Here is a 20,210-nt window from a genome sequence, read left to right on the forward strand (position 1 = left end):
AAAATATTGTCAGGAATCTACAGGATTCTATTAAAAAACCCAACATTGGGGTCTAGGAGTTCCTGGAGGCATGGAGAGAGAGAAAGGATTAGAAGGCCTTTTTAGTGAGATACTAGCAGAAAACTTCCTGGGTTTGGAGAAGGAAAGAGACATCCAAGCACAGGAAGCACATAGAACCCCCAATAAATATGACCAAAAGAGATCCTCACCGCAACACATTGTAATCAAACTCACCACAGTGAAACATGAAGAAAAGATTCTAAAATGTGCAAGAGAGAAACGTCAGATTACTCTCAGAGGATCTCCAATTAGACTCACAGCAGACTTCTCATCAGAAACCCTACAAGCTAGGAGGGAATGGCGAGATATAGCCCAAGTACTAAGAGAAAAAAAAACTGCCAGCCAGAATATTATATCCTGCAAAGCTCTCATTTGTGAATGAAGGTGAAATGAAGACTTTTCATAGCAAACAGAAATTGACAGAATTTGTCACCACTCATCCAGCCCTGCAAAAGATGCTTAAAGATGTGTTACACACAGAAATACAGAAACATGGCCATCAATATGAAAGAAGGTAAAGGAAGAAAATCTCTCAGTAAAAGATCACAAGAAGTTCAAAGCATATATTAGAAATATCTTTGGAAAAATGGCAGGGCAAAGTCACTACTTATCAATAATCACATTGAATGTAAATGGCCTCAACTCTCCAATTAAAAGACACAGACTGACTGAATGGATTACAAAATAAAACCCATCCATTTGCTGCTTACAAGAAACACATCTTTCCAACAAAGATGCATGCAGACTGAAAGTGAAAGGTTGGAAAAAGATATTCATGCCAACAGAAACCAAAAAAGAGCTGGCGTAGACATCTTAATAGCAGACAAAATAAACTTTAACACAAAAACTGTTAAGAGAGACAAAGAGGGGCACTATATAATGATTAAGGGATCAATTCAACAGGAAGATGTAACTATTATAAACTTATATGCACCTAATTACAGGGCACTGGGTTATTTAAAAGATATGTTAAGGAACTTAAAGGGAGCCTTATACTCCAATACAATAGTACTGGGGGACTTCAATACTCCACTTTCACCAATAGACACATCAACCAGACAGAAGATCAACAAGGAAACAGCAGATTTAATCGACACTATAGACCAAATAGATCTAACATATCTACAGAACTTTTCATCCTACACTTAAAGAATACACATTCTTCTCAGAAGTACATGGAACCTACTCTAGGACTGACCACATACGAGGCCATAAAGCAAGTATCAGCAAATTCAAAAGAATCGAAATCATACCATGCATATTCTCAGGCCATAATGGAATGAAGCTGGAAATTAGCAACTCAGGAATCCCTAGAGCATATGCAAACACATGGAGACTGAACAACATGCTCCTAAATGAACAGTGGGTCATAGAAAAAATCAAAAGAGAAATCAAAAACTTTCTGGAAGTAAATGAGGATGACAACACAATATATCAAAACTTACGGGATACAGCAAAAGGTAGAAAAACAATCCAGATGACCATTGATGAATTAATACAGAAAATGTAATAAAAACAGACAATGAAATAGTATTCAGAGAATGGCATTTAAAAAATTGGCAAATAGAGGTCACCTGTTCATAACCCCCACAACAAGAATTCTGCACCTATCCACAGACAAAATTCTTACTGTAGGAGCCTTGAGATTCAGGTAGAAGGCTGTGGAAATCTGGTGAAACCTAAGACCTAAGACCTAAAAGGATCATATCCAGAATGCAGGCCTGCACCTGGGACACAGATGACAATAAGCCTGGAAATGGCCCCGTTCTCCCAAGGATATTGGCTACAGCTTTTTTTTTTTTTTTTTTTTTTGTAGCCAAAACCATCTGCCACGGGTTCTAGGAGGAATCCTATGCACCAACACCTCAGCAGAAGGCAAACCTGCATGTTGACATCAGCCTTGGCATTGACTGTTGGTGTTTTCCTGTGGCTCAGCTCCAACTTTCCTCAGATGTGACCCAAGCTTGGTTCTTGCACAATGATCCAAATTGCCTGTATCTCACAGCCTATCTGTCTGAACCTCCATGACAGACTTGTCAACCTGCATCCCTTCTGAGGAAGCCCAATCTTAGTTCTATTCCCTCTTTCAGAATTATCCCACCTATGTAGGAAACTGCTTGGAGATGTATACCCATGTAGGCCACTGAAATGGGCTCACAAGCCTCTGTCGCAAGTGGATTCTGATTCTGAAGGAGGTTTCTGTCTTGGCTCCAATCATTCTCATGCTATTTGGCAAACTGTCTTGCACGTGCATGAAACTGTTAAGAGATGTACCCCTGTGAAGGCTGCCAGAGCAGACTTGCTGTTCTACAGCAGATCCTAAGGGGGCCCAATCTGAGTTCTACCTCCTCCTGATGAAATTGAGCAGCTTTCATGCCTGTGCAGGGAACTGTGGACACATATAACCATCTGGGCCACCAAGACCAGCTCTCTGAGCTCAGATTCCTGGTTTGCTTCTCCATACATCCCGGGTGTCCTCCTTGGGTCTTTCCCTGGGTCATCCAGGCTGGGACACTGCTTTCACCTCAGAGTCCTTGTAAGACTTGGGGAGGCCAGTGCCGCAGCTCAATAGGCTAATCCTCCACCTGTGGCACTGGCACCCCGGGTTCTAGTCCCGGTTGGGGTGCCGGATTCTGTCCCGGTTGCTCCTCTTCCAGTCCAGCTCTCTGCTGTGGCCCAGGAAGGCAGTGGAGGATGGCCCAAGTGCTTGGGCCCTGCACCTGCAAGGGAGACCAGGAGAAACACTTGGCTCCTGGCTACGGATCAGCGCAGTGCACCGGCCACAGTGCACCAGCTGCAGCGGCCATTGGGGGGTGAACCAACGGCAAAAGGAAGACCTTTCTCTCTGTCTCTCTCTCTCTCACTGTCCACTCTGCCTGTCAAAAAAATAAAAAAATTTTAAAAAAGACTTGGGGGAAACTTGGGCTTATGACAGCTATACTTCTGAAATAGTTGCAGTGGTCATTGGCCACAAGCCAATCTTCTCAGAACTTATGAAAAGACTTAGTGAAGAAGAAAAAGCACAAAGAAAGCTAAATGTTGGAGGCTGAAATTGATACCTAATTTTCCAGTCAACAGACATCAATACATGCCTGCAATCAAGAGCAAGCAGAGAAATGTGACCTAACCAGAGTGACGATGTGTCAGCAACTGACACCATTGCAATGGAGATATATGATCACTCAGGCAAAAAATGTAAAATAGCTGTTTTAAGGACGTTAAGTGAACTTTAAGAAAACAGAAAAACTAGAAAATTTTCCAATGTAACAGATATTGAAATAATTTTAAAGTGACAAATAGCTCTTTTACAATTTGGACACTAAAGAATGGGTCTTGCAAAGAAGGGTGGTGAGAAGAAAAAGGACTCTCCTGCCATAACGAGGTGGTGGCCAGTGAGTACACTGTCAGCATTCACAGGCACATCATGGAGTGGGCTTCAAGAAGCATGCGCCTCAGACACTCAAGGAGATCTGGGAATTTGCCATAAAGGAAATGGGAACTCCAGATGTGCATTGATACCAGATCGACAAAGCTGCCTAGGCCAAAAGAACAAGAAATGTCCCATACCGCATCCAGGTGAGGTTGTCCAGAGAACATAATGAGGATGAATATTCACCAAATAAGCTGTACACTTTGGGTACCTATTTATCCATCACTACCTTCAGAATTCTACAGACAGTCATGTGGATGATAGCTGTTAATTGTCAAATTTATAAAACTGCAAAAAAAAAAAAAAGAAATACTGAAGCCCAAAATTGCTATGAATAAAATGAAAGATGTAATAAAAGTCAGTAACAGCAGAATTGATACAACAGAAGAATCTGAGAACTCAAAGACAGGTTGTTTGAAAATATACATTCATTGAAAATAAGAAAAAGGAATGAAAAATGCCTATGGGATTTATGGTATAGTGTCAAAAAAGCAAATGTACAGATCATTAATGTTTAAATGAGTAGAGCAAGGGGCCATCACTGTGGTGTATTAGGCCAACTCTCTGCCTGCTGTGTCAGTATCCCATATGGATACAGTTTGTGTCCTGGCTACTCCACTTCTGATCCAGTTCTTGGGAAAAGCAGCAGAAGATGGCCCAGTGGGAGACCCAGATGAAGTTCCTGGCTCCTCGCTTTGGCCTAGCCCAGCCCTGGCCATTGCAACTGATGTGCTTTAGAAATTTTAAAGATTTATAAAAATAATATATAAAAGAATATAGCTACTGAAAAAATTAATTTTGGGGCCAGCGCTGTGGTGCAGCGGGTTAAAGCCCTGGCCTGAGGCGCCGGCATCCCATATGAGCACTGGTTCTAGTCCTAGCTGCTCTGCTTTCGATCCAGCTCCCTGCAATGGCCAGGGATAACAGTGGAAGATGGCCCAAGTCCTTGGGCCCCCACACTCACATGGGAGACCCAGAAGAAGTACTGGGCTCTTGGCTTCAGATCGGCGCAGCTCTGACCATTGCAGCCATCTGGGGAGTGAACCATCAGATGGAAGACCTATCTCTCTGTCTCTAACTCTCTCTGTAAGTCTTTCAAATAAATTAATTAATCCTAAAAAAAAAAAAAAAGTTAATTTTATGACTATGTGTAATATCTTTCTATTTAATATATATGCCTGAGGTATTATTCAGAAATATGCTAAAACAAAAGTAAACCTTAGTGGCTACCATTTTTTATTTTTTAATGTAAATTAAGAGACAAGAATAGTTAAAATAGGAATAGTTAGCTCTCTCCCAATAATCAAAGATTTTTCTCCTTATTTTCAATTTTTTTTTTCTTTTTTACAGAATAAAGGAAGAAGAAGCCGTATGGTAGTTTGGACAGAAAATGAAATTTACCTTGGATACTCTTCCTTTAAATACTTCCAAGTAGGAACCATAAATGAACTGAAAAGTCTTCTAAATGTGTCGCCAGCTGCCACTCTGCGGATACACAACGTTGAGTATTCAGCACACCCTGTGGAACTTGCTGTGTTTTTAAGTTACTGTACCACATGCACTGTCACCAAGAAGATTTGCATGGTGATATATAATGAAGATTTAAGACAGTGGGTGTTCCAAGACTTTGCACTAGATATCCCTATTGACAGTTTTTTAGTTCCTCATTTTTTGTTTTCATCAATGCCAGAATTAATACTCAGGGACAGACATAAGATCTATTATTGTTACCAAAATTTCACTGTTACTGGAATTGTACAGACCACTGCAGGACATGGAAATCTGTCTTTATTATCAGATAACAGCATTATTCATGACATTTTTACAGGTGAGACATTCTCATTCTGCTAAAATTATTCTAGTTTTCACTGTATACTTTATGTTTTTGGGTTTTTTGGGGTTTTTTTGTTTTTGTTTTTGTTTTTGACAGGCAGAGTTAGACAGTAAGAGAGAGAGAGACAGAAAGGTCTCCCTTTTCCGTTGGTTCACCCCCCAAATGGCTGCCACGGCCAGCGCATTGCAGCCTGCACGCTGCACCGGTCCGAAGCCAGGAGCCAGGTGCTTCCTCCTGGTCTCCCATGCGGGTGCAGGGCCCAAGCACTTGGGCCATCCTCCACTGCCTTCCCAGGCCATAGCAGAGAGCTGAACTGGAAGAAGAGCAATCGGGAAAGAATCCATTGCCCCGACCGGGACTAGAACCCAGGGTACTGGCACTGCAGGTGGAGGATTAGCCTAGTGAGCCGCGGCGCCAGCCCACTGTATACTTTATGAAGATGTAATCATTTTAAATACACAAATATATGCTGCTTGTTAGTAGGTAAAGGTGCACATTTTACCACCTACAAAAGAATACTTTTTTATTTTAAATTCAATTAACACTAACTAGGATCTCACACAGCAGCATGGCCAACTGGAGTCCTTTTTCCCAGCGCTTTATTTTGGTCAGTCAGCAGGTACTAATTCAACAGTTGACATGGGCATCATCTGTATAGGAGCTGCTGTGGTGTTGTGTTAGTCCCCTAGGATTACCATACAAGTACCACAAACCAAGCTGTGTAAAATGGCAGAAATATATTCTGTCAGGTTCTGGAGGCCAGAGGTCAGAAATCAAGATGTTGCTGGGGTCCTGTTCCCCCTGGAACCTGTAGGGGAAATCTTTTCTTGCCTCTTCCTGGTTTACGGCGGCTGCCTGGTGATCCGTGCCCTTCTTGGCTTGCAGCTGCATCATTCCAGCCCCTGCCCTGTCCTCACATGGCCTTCTCCATGTGTGTCTCTGTCTTCACATGGCCATCTTGTTGTAAGCATACCAGCCATATCAGAGTAAGGGCCCACCCTACTCCAATATGACTTGATCCACACTACATCTGTCATGAGCCTATTTCCAAGTAAGGTCACACTCTTACGTAGGAACCAGGGCTAGAACTTCTCCCACATCTCTTTTTGAAGGGACTAGTCCAAGCCACAATGCATTATAATAGCTTTAGGTAGAACTGTATTCAAATCTGTAAGCATTTAATTTCTCTTAAGCCTCAGTTTTCTAATCTGTTTGTTATGAATTGAACAGAATTTGGCTCCACAAGCTCGTGCAGCTTTTTAAACTCTGATTTCTTATGTCAAGGTTGATGGATTAAGGGTGGAGGCTTGGCATTATTATGGTGTCTGAGACGTGGATCTGATGGGAGGGCTTCAGGTCCCTGAGGGCGTGCCCCCAGAAGGTAGCTCTCACAGGAGGACTGGTTATTTCAGCCAAGGTTAGCCTAGCTTCTCTCTCTGCCTCCTGTGGTCATTCTACCACATCTGCTCCCCACTGCGACCTTCTACCAGATGCCACAGTAATGGGAGTGCCACCCTGCGCTCTGAGCCAGATCAACCTCCTCTTCCCAAGAAACGCTCCTCAGGTGTTTGAGCTGCAGTAACAGAAGGCTGACTGATATAATACAGAACTGGCATGTTCATGTGATAAGGGGTTGTAGAAAATGTACTTAAAGAATCCTTGGCAGGTGTCGTTGTTTCTGATTTTATTTTGTAAGGTGGTCTACTAGGAGACACAAAGAAACTGACCCTAAAGGAATCTATTTAGGAGACAGAACAACCATAGAATTTAAAGAAAATATCACTGTAATTTTAACCACTTTTTCTTGACCCCATATTACCCTTCAAGTCTCAACAATTCAATTTTCTGCTCCTCTTTACAACAAAAGTCCAAGAAATATTGCTACAATCTCTCTCATTCTTTTCCTTCTCTCTTTTTTTCTTTTGAAAGACTTATTTATTTGAAAGTCAGAGTTACAGAGAGATGGAAGGAGAGACAGAGAAAGATCCTCCATCTGCTGTTCATTCCCGAAACAGCAGCAATGGCCAGGGCTGGGCCAGGCCGAAGCCAGGAGCCAGGAGCTTCTTCCGGGTCTCCTACACGGGTGCAGGGGCCAAGGACCTGGACCATCCTCCTCTGCTTTCCCAGGCCATTAGCAGGGAGTTGAATGTGAAGTGGAGCAGCAGGACTCTAACTAGCACCCATGTAAGATGCCAGTGCTGCAGATGGCAGCTTAATCTGCTGTGCCACAGTGCTGGTCCGTCCTTCCTTCTTCCCTCCCTCCCTCCCTCTCTTTGTTTTTTAAAATTTGTTTATTTGAAAGTCAAAGTTACAGTCAGAGAGGGAAAGACAGAGAGATCTTCCATCCACTGGTTGGTTCACTTCCCAGGTGGCCTCAGTTGTTGGGGCTGGACCAGGCTGAAGCTGAGAGTCAGGAGCTTCTTCCGGTTCTGCTATGTGGGTGCAGGGGCCCAAGCGTTTGGGCCATCCTCCGCTGATTTCCCAGGCATATTAGCAGGGAGCTGGATCAGAAGTGGAGCAGCCAGGACTTGAACCGGTGCCCATATGGGATGACAGCACCACAGGCGGCAGCTTTACCTGCTATACCACAATGCCAGCCCTTCCCCATCTCATTCTTCCTTAAAGCCAGTTTCATCTTATTTTCCACAAATACTGCTCTTGTCAAGGTCATCAGCAGCCTCCACATCTCTAACCCAGTGGTTACTTTTCAGTCACCTGACATGACCTATCAGCAGCCTTTGAAACAACTCAGCATGGCCTCTTTTTGACACTTCTTTTCCATTGACTTTTCAGAGAAATTTTCTTTGATTTTCCTCCTGCTTCCCTAGCGACCCCTCCTCAGCCTTTTTTTTTATCATTATCATCATGATTTGCATTCACCCTTTGCCCTCTGCCCATGATCCCTAAACTGCCCTTGGTCCTCATATTTCTATCACCCTTGATGCTGTAACGTGGACGACCAATTACACAGTTCTCAGACTCAACACATCCCAGACTGAATTCTTGATACTGTCTTCCCTACGCAGACTGCTCCTTCCCCTGTGTTAACTTCTCGTAAATAGCAATCATCTCCTTCCAGGCTTTCAGGTCACAGATTTTTGTTTTGTTTTGCTTTGTTTTGCTTTGCTTTGTTTAAATTTGAGAGTGCAGAGAGACAGAGCTTCTGTCTGCTGATTCACTCACCAAATGCCTGCGGCAGGAGCCAGGAGCTCAGCCCAGGGCTCCTACCTGAGTGGCAGGGACTCACATCCTTGAGCCATTACCTGCTGCCTCCTAGGGTCTACATGAACTCTAGCTTCCTAGTTGGAGTTGGGTATCAAACCCAAGTACTGCAAACCGGGATGCAGGCATTCCAGCCAGAGTCTTTTTGTTTGTTTGTTTGTTTTAACCAAAGTGGGCTACAGGCCTTTTTAAAGTTTTCTTTTGATTAATATAAATAACAGATTTCATGTATTTCATAGACACAATTTCAAAGATAATATTTCCCTCCCTCCATCAAACCCCTCCTTCCTTCCTCTTTGTTAATTTTTGCAAAAACCTAATTTCAAGCCACTCTATAATCACAGGCTCATCGTAATAATGAACATGTAAAAAAGCAGAAAGACCACAGTTCCACAGGAGTATAAGCAAAGGCAAAAAACAACAATCAAATCATACAATGCCAGCCAGAGTCTTAACTGCTAGGCTTAACCCCCACCCCAAGGTCACAAATCATGATCTCATCCTTGAGTCTTCTTGTGCATCCCACAACCAGTCTATTGGCAGATGCTGTTGACTGTACCTGAAAAGTTTGTCTCAGCTCTAATCCCATCTCCCTGCTCCCACTCTAATCCAGTCACCATCCTCTCCTTCCCAAACACACAATAGGTTGTTCCCATGGTCTCCCTGTTTTCACCCTTGCAACTCCATCTTCCACCACGTTAGAATCCACCTGGCAGCCAGAGTGAGTGTTTAAAAACAAGATATGAAACTTTATTATTCTTTTGTTTAAAACTCTCACTTGACTTCCTGTTTCACTCAGAATAAAATCCAAAACACTTACCATGGCCTAAAAATGTTGAGGTGATCTGATCTGGCCCCTGATGTCACCTACTGTCACATGAGCCTTCATTGTGCCCATGCCCACAGAAGAGCATCTTTGCTATTTCATATGCTAAGAACATTTTTCACCTTAACATATGCTAAGGACATTTATTACCTTGATATCTATGTGGCTCTTATTTACTTAGTTTATAGTCAAGTGCAGTGTCACCTTATCAGAGAGCCTGTGACCCTGACCTGCCCACTCTGCTCTTCCTATGTTATTATTTGTATTGTCTAGTAGATTGTATGTGTACTTACTTATTACCTGAATCTTCCACTAGAAAGCAACCTCTGTGTGACTTTGTCACAGTTTTTGTTGTTTTACCCACAGTACCCAGAACAGCATACCATAAGTGCTTTTTTGAATAAGTTAACGGAAAAGAAAAAGCATTCCTTGAGCACCCATTGTCTACAAGGCACTCTGTTAGGAGTTGGAACTATCACAGTAAATGGGACATGATTTCCAGAATTTATTAAGTTGTAGAGGATAAAGACAAGTGAACATGCAAATAAAGCAGTATGTTTAATTCTATGACAGAGCCAATAACAATGCCATAGAAACACATAGATTGACTCCCACCCAGCAAACCCTGGGGCTAAGGGGCATAGGGAAAGCTTCCTGGAAGAAGTGGTATCTAAACTGACATCTGCTGAGCAGGTGCAGATTATTTAGGCAAGGAAGATGGTGACAAAAATGGAGGGAGGGGATCACAGTGATCCAGAGACAAACAGTGGGGTGCATTCTAGAACATGAAAGGCCATAAACCGCAGAGAAAGTTCTCCCTGGACAAAGGAGTTTCTTCTGGAAAAAATAAGTAGGATCCAGATTATGAAATAATCTTATAGCCATATTTTGTTTTCTCCTAAGGCCCTAGGGAGTTTTAACAAGGTTTTAAGCAACAGATAAACAAAATGATATTTCTGCTTTTAAAAGACCATGGTCACAGTAATGAGATAAGAATAGAAAGATAAACTGGAGGGACCAGTTTTGTGGTACAGCAGGTTAAGCTTCTGCCTGTGATGCCAGCATGTCATATGAGCATGGTTTGATCCCAGGCTGCTCCACTTCCAATCCAGCTCCCCGCTCATGGTCCTGGAAAAAAGTAGAAGATGGTCCAAGTACTTGGGCCCTGGCCACCCATATGGGAGACCTGGATGGAGTTCCAGGTTCCTGGCTTGAATCTGGCCCAGCCCTGGCCATTGCAGTCATTTGGGGAGCGAACCAGTAGATGGAAGATCTCACCACCACCCTCACTCCTGTCTGTAATTCTGCCTTTCAAATAAATAAATTAGAAAGAGAAAGACAAATTGAAGATCTTAAATATCAACTTTGAGTGTTGCTGTATAGAAATGCTGAAATCAAAGGAGTGTATGCAGTATGAAGTTAAAAGCCCTCATCTCTCAGTGTTCCCATTTCTCAAATAACTCACTATTGACAAGCTTCTGTGACTTTGTCCAGACTTTTAAAAAAGGCAATATGTAATGTGCCAGGCCAGCGTTGTGGTGTAGCCGGTAGAACCTCCACCTGCAGTTCCAGCATCCCATATGGGCCCCAGTTCAACTCTTGAATGCTGCACTTCCAATCCAGCTCTCTGCTATGGCCTGGGAAAGCGATAGAGGATGGCCCAAGTCCTTGGGCCCCTGCACCCACGTGGGAGCCCCAGAGAAAACTCTAGGCTCCTGGCTTCAGATCAGCCCAGCTCTGGCTGTTGCAGCCATCTGGGGAGTGAACCAGCGGATGGAAGACCTTTCTCTGTCTCTCTCTCTCTCTCGTTCTCTCTCTCTCTCCCTCTCTGTGTCTCTGTAAATCTGCCTTTCAGATAAATAAATCAATCTTAAATATATGTATAATAAGTATAATTTCAAAGCAATACATTAAATATTAAACTAATACCATTTCAACCACTGCCTAATGTTCTAGTGTCTGTATATACTATTGCTGAGCTCACAACATGCCTCAATTCTTTTGCTCTTGTAAATAATGCTACAGAGAATACACATACACACCATGTACAAGTATTCCTGTGCTCTAGATGACTAGATACAGAATTCTGAATCAGAGGTTATATAATTTTAAAATTAATAAACTCTTCCCAATTGCTTTCCTTCAAAGCCTGTCATGTCTAAACTTCTCCAAAAGTATTAGAAAAATGTCGGTTTTCATGCAATCTCTTTCATGTTTACCAGTTGTAGGGAAAAAGAATGTGTGATTCTCATCTTATTACACATATCTTTTATAATTACCCATTATGCATAGTTTTTCCTGTTTATTGACCATCTTGTGTAGATTGTTTATTCATTCAGTGTAGACATTTCTGCTTTGGTTTTTTTTTTTTTTTAAGATTTTATTGATTTTATCTGAGAAGTAGAGTTACAGACAGTGAGAGGGAGAGAGAAAGGTCTTCCTTCGTTGGTTCACTCTCCAAATGGCCACAACGGCCGGAACTGCATCGAACCGAAGCCAGGAGCCAGGTGCTTCTCCTGGTCTCGCATGGGGTGCAGGGCCCAAGGACTTGGGCCATCCTCCACTGCACTCCCGGGCCACAGCAGAGAGCTGGCCTGGAAGAGGAGCAACCGGGACAGAACCGGTGCCCTGACCAGGACTAGAACCCCGTGTGCCGGCGCCGCAGGCAGAGGATTAGCCTATTGAGCCACGGCACTGGCCATACTTTTAAAATTTTGTATGTACCCATAACTATATTCTCTTTTTCATGTAAAATTTTGTTTATGCCCTACCTCTTTGTTAGTTTGGCTAGCAAAAGATGTTTATTATTTTTAGGATTTTTTCCTCTTTGTTTTCTTTTCCTTTTGAGAACAAGTCTTATATTTTATTTATCAAATCTACTTTCTTTTTTATTTAGTTCATTAACTTCAGGTTTTGTCATACTTGTTCACTTCTACTTCCTCTATGTTATTTTGATAGTCTGTTACCTGCTTAAGTTAAATGATTGGCTCATTTGTTTTCAGTCCTTTATTTATTTATTTATTTATTTATTTATTTATTTATTTTTGACAGGCAGAGTGGATAGTGAGAGAAAGAGAGAGACAGAGAGAAAGGTCTTCCTTTTTCCGTTGGTTCACCCTCCAATGGCTGCTGCAGCCGGCACATCTCGCTGATCCGAAGCCAGGAGCCAGGTGCTTCTCCTGGTCTCCCATGCGGGTGCAGGGCCCAAGCACTTGGGCCATCCTCCACTGCCTTCCCGGGGCCATAGTAGAGAGCTGGCCTGGAAGAGGGGCAACCGGGATAGAGTCCGGCGCCCCAACCGGGACTAGAACCCGGTGTGCCGGCGCCACAAGGCAGAGGATTAGCCTGTTAAGCCACGGCGCCGTCCTCCCTTTATATTTTCTAAGCACTTAATGCTATAAGATACAAGCATAGGCTGTGACATTTTCTCTGTATGTCTTTAGCTGCATAGCACAAGACTCATACTATTCTCATTATTTTTAAAATAATTTTCATCTTTGATGATTCAGCAATATTTTGTCAGTAGCGTGATCAGTGAGAGACAACTATGTAAAAGCATATGGGAGGAACATCTAATCCAGATTTATGGCATCAGAAAACTAGGTGTGGAGGAAATGACTAGTAAACTGAAACCAGGGAGACAGTGTTTGTTTTAAATGAGCTTACTGGTTAGAATAGGGGATTGCATTATGGTGCAACAGGTTAAGCCACCGCCTGTGACACTGCTATGGGCACTGGCACCAGCCCCCACTGCTCCACTTCCAATCCAGCTCCCTGCTAATGTGCCCAGAAAAGTAGTGGCAGATGGTCCAAATACTTGGGCCCATACCATCCACATGATGGAGGTCCAAGGTTCTGGCTTTGCCCTAGCCCAGCCCTGGCTGTTGCAGCCATTTGGGAAATGAACCAGCAGATGGAAGACCTTTCTTGCTCTCTGTCCTTCTCTTTCTCTGTAATTCTTCCTTTAAAATAAATAAAAATTTAAAAAATAGGGGTTTGAGGTAGCATCGTGTGCTGAGTATATGGTATGTGCAAAGATACGGAATTTGCAAGAATATGGCAAGTTTGAAGAACTGAAAGTAAATATCTAGATAGTTGAGTTTGAGGCAAAGAGGGACATGAGATGAACCTGCCTAGAGGAAAGAAGGACAATTGTCATGAAACAGTTTGGACATTAAAGATAATCCAAAGGACCAGCTCTGTGGCGTAGTAGGCTAAGCCTTCACCTATGGCACTGGTTCGTGTCCCAACTGTTCCTCTTCTGATGCAGCTCTCTGCTTATGGCCTGGGAAATCAGTGGAAGATGGCCCAGGTTCTTAGGCCCCTCCACCCATGTAGGAGACCAGAAGAAGCTCCTGGCTCCTGGCTTCTGATCGGCCCAGCTCTAGCCACTGCAGCCATTTGGGGAGTGAATGAGCAGGTGGAAGACCTTTCTCTCTCTGTCTCTCCCTCTCTATGTGTAACTCTGCTCCTCAGTAAGTAAATTTTTAAAAAAAAGATAACCCAAAAATAATACATTATTTTGTTTTGTGAAGTTCTAAATTCAATATACTATGCTATATTATTATATACAGTATATTTTTCTATATTATAGTATACACACACATATAGCTCCTGAGATTACTTTCTCATTCAACATGGAGATATATTTTGTTATATCACCAACCCACATGTTTCTCCCCTCCCACATTGTAATCTGGTGCATAGATTTATGATTAGGTAAATATAATTAGATTTAATTTATAAAGATGTTACTGATTTATTCAAATTCCAAATGTAAGATGCATAATCACAATGTGTCTCTGACTCTTTGAATTCACCTTCCACATTTCAGCCAGTCATCTCCATGTATTTTTTGAAAATTAAAAAAGATATGCCCCTAGAGGCTACATAGAGAGAATGTCTTGAAACGAAACTATGGAATCAAATAGTGCAACTGCATCTTGTACTATATATATATATATATAGACTAGAACCAAACATATATATATATATATATATACCATCTATATAAATAGAATAGAACCAAATATATATATATATATATATATATATATATATTTGGCAATATATATATTTGGCAATAGAACCAAAGAAGTCAAGAGTTGTATACTCTACAACCTGCTCTGGTTTAGGCAGAATACTCTATTAAATGCAGAAAGTCGAGCATTATAAAAAATGAGTCTGCGAAAATGGGCTCTGCTTTTTACCACTCCCTCTCCCCTGTTTCTTTTGCCCAATTGCATTAGTCTTCTACAGTTAACAACAAAATACCATAGACTGGGTGGGTGGCTGAAACAATAGGGACTTCTTTCTTTTCTCAGATCTCTGAAGACTGGGAGTTCATGATCAAGGTGCCATCAGGATTGGTTTCTCACGAGACCTCTATTCCTGGCTTGTAGATGGCCAGTCTTCTTACTGTATCCTCGTGTGGCCTCCCTCCTCCCAGTTCCCAGAAATGTGCGTCTGGTGTCTCTTCTTATATGGACACCAACCCTCTTGGATTAGGAACCGTGCTTATGATCTCATTTAACTTTAATTAATTCTTTACAGATCTCCAAATATAATCATATTGGAGACTATTAGAGCTTCAACATACAATTGGAGGGGAGCATAATTCAGTCTAGAACGCCACAGTTCCCAATGATACTATTCCTGCCATGCCAGTCCTCAGTTTTACTTAATACACTAGCTCAAGCTCTTTTTTTTCTCTATAAAAGTGATGTAGTGAATATAAGGAGAAAATGTATTCAGGAAGAAATGTGAATACAGTGAAGTGGGATAAAATTTCTTCAGTATTGTGTAAGGATACAGGCTCATGTCTACATACTCTATTTTTCTCTCAGTATATAAATACTCAATTATTAGGAAAAAATATTTTGGTTAAAAGTACACTAAATAAAACAGCATGGTTGATAATTAGTTAGAATTACACAAACTTTTCTCTCTTTTTTTCCAGATTATTATGGGAATATTTTGGTAAAAATGGAAAATAATATAATATTTTTTTTCAAGATTAATACTAGAGATGCAGTAAAGCTACATGTATGGCTAAGTGATACAACAAAAACATTATTTATGCTGGGTACATCAGGTGAAATATACCTCCTGAATGCTTTCAACAACGGCACAATACAAGCACTGGAATATCCCTTAAATCTGGAAATACAAAGTATAGCTTTTAAAACAGAAGACACATGCCCATATTTTGCATTTCATAATAATATTTTTCGTCGATTTTACATTTTGGACAAGAGAGATATCCTGAGACTTTGGGCTCAAATAATCTATCCAGAAAATGTTGGTCTGTATATTATTCTGGAAACCTACGGCCCTCAAATATTAGAGATAAAAGAATACCTTCACTATGAAATTGCCTTAGGATACAGCATTAAAACTATGGTAAGTTAATATTTTAAGTTCATTTGATTTTAATAATAATAAAAGTATAATAATTATATTTTTATCAACAGATTTCCCTTATAGGTTTAACTGGGAAAATTAAGAAATATGTGAGTTTTGAATAAATTACAATATGGTAAGCCATTAATTCCTGATCCACAATTTTCACTTTCAATATCCAAGGCCCCCTTGCCATCCAAAAACTTATTATTTCAGAACTCTTAGATTTCCAGTTGTATTGTTTCCTCTGTCTTCTGTTGACATGGATAATTTATAAAAAACAGAGGATGGTTCGGCATACAGTCCGGGAGGCTGGGAGGAGTAAGAGCGCGGCATTGCTGTCTGGTGAGGGTCTTTCTACTGCATCATAGAAGGCGGAGGGCATCCCTTGGTGAGACAGAGCAGGCAGCCTGCTCAGATCTCTCTTCTAAAGCCACTCGTGCCACCGTGGGGACCCCATCTCCTTTTGACCTCATCTAGTGCTAATTACCTCCCAAAGACCCCACCGCAAGTACTGTCAGCATGTGAGCTTGGGGATTAGGCTCCCAACTCGTGAGCTTTTCGGGGACACATTCAAACCACAACAACTTCTTTTTTAATGTGCAGCTTTTCAGTCGAGTGCTGGTATCTATTATAGTATAAAAAGTCACCTCAACACCTAAGGGCTTCAAACAAAATCCACTTCTCTGGGTCAACAATTTGCGCTCTGAGTAGTGAAGTAGTTCTGCTTGCTTTATCGGGGTTCACTCATGTGGCTTTGATCACCTAGTGGTTCATCTGGAAATGCATGGTGTAAAATGTGCTCATTTACATGTCACGTTGGTGCTAGCATTGGGTTACAGATCTAAAAGGCCTCTGCTGAAATAATTCTCTCTGCTCCGTGTGCAGGAGGTCTAGCCTGGAAGATAGATCTAGCTTCTGTTCATTGCAGTCTCAATCTGCAATGTAAGAGCAAAAGCTGCAAGGCCCCTTGAGGCCTAGGTTTGGCCACATTCTATTGGTCAAATCAGATCACAAGGCCAGCCCTAATGCACAGGATGGCAAGACAGACTGCCTCTTATGGAGATACAGCAAAGTTACACTGCCAAGAGACATGCATACAGGAAAGAGGAATTATTGTAGCCATCTTTGCAAGCAGTCCATTATAACAGATATAAATAGTCAAAAACTGCACACATTATTTTATATATTGCTTTTCTTTTTTTAAGATTTATTTATTTATTTAAAAGACAGAGTTATAGGGAGAGAGGGAAAGAAAGAGAGAAGTCTTCCATCCACTGGTTCACGCCTCCAGATGGCCACAAGAGTCAGGGCTGGGCTGGGCTGAAGTCAGGAACCAGAAGCTTCTTCCAGATCTCCCATGTGGGAGACCACTGCTTTCCCAGGTCATTAGTAGGGTGCTAGATCAGAAATGGAGTGGCCAAGACTTGAACGGACACCTATAATGGGATGCCAGTGTCATAGGTGAGGGTCTAACTTCCTACACCACAATGCCGGCCCCTATATATTACTTTTATAGTCAATATTATAATATGAACAGTTTATATGTGACTTCCATTTCTTAAAAAAGATTGTGTAACCCAAGTGGCAGTTTCTATCCCCTCTTTCTCCCTTATTGTTTCAACCTACTTAAACTTATACAAGGAGACTTAAAAGTTCATGGAAAAATAAAATTAAAATGTAAGCTTATTTTAGTTCAATAAATGTTGAAATGCTTGCATATTAGGAGTTTTCAAAATCTTTAAATAGATTATGCATGGATTTGAAATATTTTTGCACCAAAATTAGCTCATTTTTAAATTCCATTTACTATGAACTTCAAAAATACCATCATAGTGGGCCTCTTATCTGATATGGAACAGAGGGAAGAGTTGAGTCACTTCCAAAGTCAGTTAAAGCAGAGAATCATAAAAAGTAAAACTGCTAAGTAAAACATTTTACTTTAACTTAGATAAATGAATGTACATCTTTTGGTGTTTTTTAATTAAAACAGAGAACAGAATTCATGTTTCAAAGATACAGTTCTAAGAACATAATATCCCCCTCCCTCCTAGTCAATGTTTTCACATAGACCAAAGCCTCTTTGAAATAAGGCCATTTAGTATATCTCCTCATCTCCTTTCTTGCACAGCCTTACCCATGAAATCATCTGAGTTTCTTTCAAATTTTCTTTGAAATTAAAAGCTGTTCAACTTCACTGATATAACATAAATTTAAAAATCACAAAATCATTAAAACTGTTGTAGTATGTCATTCCTATCAATTTCTTTAACAATATTTAACACAATGTTTGACAAACCCCTATATTTGTAGCAAAACAGACACACAGGTATTTCTTTCTGTTGTTGTTGCTTTTGTGTTTTGATTTTTAAAATCTTCTGTCCCACATAGAAGGAAGGAGCACGTGCAGTACTTGTCTTTCTTGTGTCTGGTTTCCTTCACCCAACCTTGCTGTCCTTTCAGTCTCTTGGAGATAAAAGGGGGCAAAGGAAAGCGTGAGGACACGGCCACGTATTGTGGTATTGCGGGACTTCTCATGCAAGACCTTAACCCTCAGGGTCATGAGTGGGACTAAGAGGGGGGAAACTTAATCCAGCCTTCTAGAAGGTCTATGGGGCCCTGGGGGCATGCTAGGCGAAGCAGTTCTCATGAGAAGTTTGTTCTAAAGTCTGAGTCTGGTCCCCCGCTACCCTTCCTAGCCTTACCGTATGATCCTACCCCTGCACACGCTCTGCCATTGCTATCGCCAGCCTCGCCAGATGCCAAACCGATGGGGCCATTTGATGTTAGACTCCAATGTCCAAAACTGTCAGCCAAATAAGTCATTTCTCATCATAAATGTTGTTGCCTCAGGTATTTTGTTGTAGTGATGAAAAATTGGCTAAAACACAAAGAAACTGAGGTTCTAGATGTTTGTAATTTGTATCTAGTCTTCTTTAAAAAAAAAAAAAGATTTATTCTATTTATTTGAAAGGCAGAGTTACATAGAAAGAGGGAAAGGGAGGGGGAGGGCCGGCGCCATGTCACAGTAGGTTAATCCTCCGCCTGTGGTGCCGGCATCCCATGTGGGCGCCGGTTCTAGTCCCAGCTGCCCCTCATCCGATCCAGCTCTCTGCTGTGGCCTGGAAAAGCAGTGGAAGATGGCTCAGGTGCTTGGGCCCCTGCACCCTCGTGGGAGACCAGGAGAAGGCACCTGGCTCCTGGCTTCAGATTGGCGCAGCTCTGGCCATTACGGTCATTTTGGGAGTGAACCAATGGAAGGAAGACCTTTCTGTCTGTCTCTCCCTCTCATTGTCTGTAACTCTACCTCTCAAATAAATAAATAAAAAATCTTGATTTAAAAAAAAAAAAAGAGGGAGGGGGAAGGGGGAATCTTCCATCCTCTGGTTCACTCTCCAAATGGCCACAATGGTGAGAACTGAGCCAGGCAGACGCCAGAAGCCAGCAGCTCCATCCTGGTCTCCCACATGGGTGCAAGGGCCCAGGAATTTTGGCTACCCTCTGGTACCTTCCCAGGTGCTTTAGCAGGGAGCTGAGTCAGAAGCAGAGCGGCCAGGACTCAAACCAATGCTCCAATATGGAATGCCTGCTTTGCAAGTGGCAACTTGCAGCTTAATTCACTCCACCACAGTGCCAGCCCCTGTAATCATTTTAAAATTTCAAGGAGGCCGGCGCCGCGGCTCAATAGGCTAATCCTCCGCCTGCAGTGCCGGGACACCGGGTTCTAGTCCCGGTCTGGGCACCAGATTCTGTCCTGGTTGCTCCTCTTCGTGTCCAGCTCTCTGCTGTGGCCCGGGAAGGCAGTGGAGGACGGCCCAAGTGCTTGGACCCTGCACCCGCATGGGAGACCAGGAGAGGCACCTGGCTCCTGGCCTCGGATCAGCGCGGTGCGCCGGCCACAGCGGCCATTGAGGAGTGAACCAACGGAAAAAGGAAGACCTTTCTCTCTGTCTCTCTCTCACTGTCCACTCTGCCTGTCAAAAAAAAAAAAAATTAAAAGGTAAGGCTATTAAAAAACAGAAGAAAGTTTTCTAAGATCAGGAAATAAATGAAAAATAAAAATAGGAATATTGTAGAGAAAAAAGATGGGGAGAGAAGCAATATTAATTTTAAAATACTAAAATATAAAATCAAAAGAAAAAAACAAAAATGTAATAGTTGGGACTTGTGAAATAGAAAAGAAAATTTGGGGAAATGCTAAGTATATTGTTTTTCTGACCTAGAGATTTTTTAAATTTTATTTATTTGAGAGACAGAACTAGATAGAGAGCTCCCATTCACTGGTTCGTTTCCCAATTGCCCACAATGACAGTAACATCATCCAGGTCTCCCATGTGGGTGGCAGGGATCTAACTACATCATTGCTGCCTCCCAGGGTCACATTAGCAGGAGGCTAGAATCAGGAACCAGAACCAGGCATGGAACTCAAATTCTAC

The 20,210-nt window shown here is 41.9% G+C and overlaps 1 protein-coding gene and 1 pseudogene across 1 annotated transcript in view; both read left to right on the forward strand.

The window, feature by feature from the left end:
• Positions 1 to 20,210, forward strand: part of CATSPERE (catsper channel auxiliary subunit epsilon) — a 162,909-nt gene that overhangs the window by 86,748 nt on the left and 55,951 nt on the right. Inside the window, exons 10-11 of the mRNA XM_062210795.1 lie at positions 4,841 to 5,318; positions 15,332 to 15,774. Coding sequence (XP_062066779.1) covers positions 4,841 to 5,318; positions 15,332 to 15,774 — 921 coding nt within the window. The remainder of the gene's footprint in view (positions 1 to 4,840; positions 5,319 to 15,331; positions 15,775 to 20,210) is intronic.
• LOC133773833 (large ribosomal subunit protein eL31-like) lies at positions 3,387 to 3,828 on the forward strand (annotated as a pseudogene).

This window comes from Lepus europaeus, chromosome 14 (genome assembly GCF_033115175.1).
Source record: "Lepus europaeus isolate LE1 chromosome 14, mLepTim1.pri, whole genome shotgun sequence".
Lineage (NCBI taxonomy): Eukaryota > Metazoa > Chordata > Mammalia > Lagomorpha > Leporidae > Lepus > Lepus europaeus.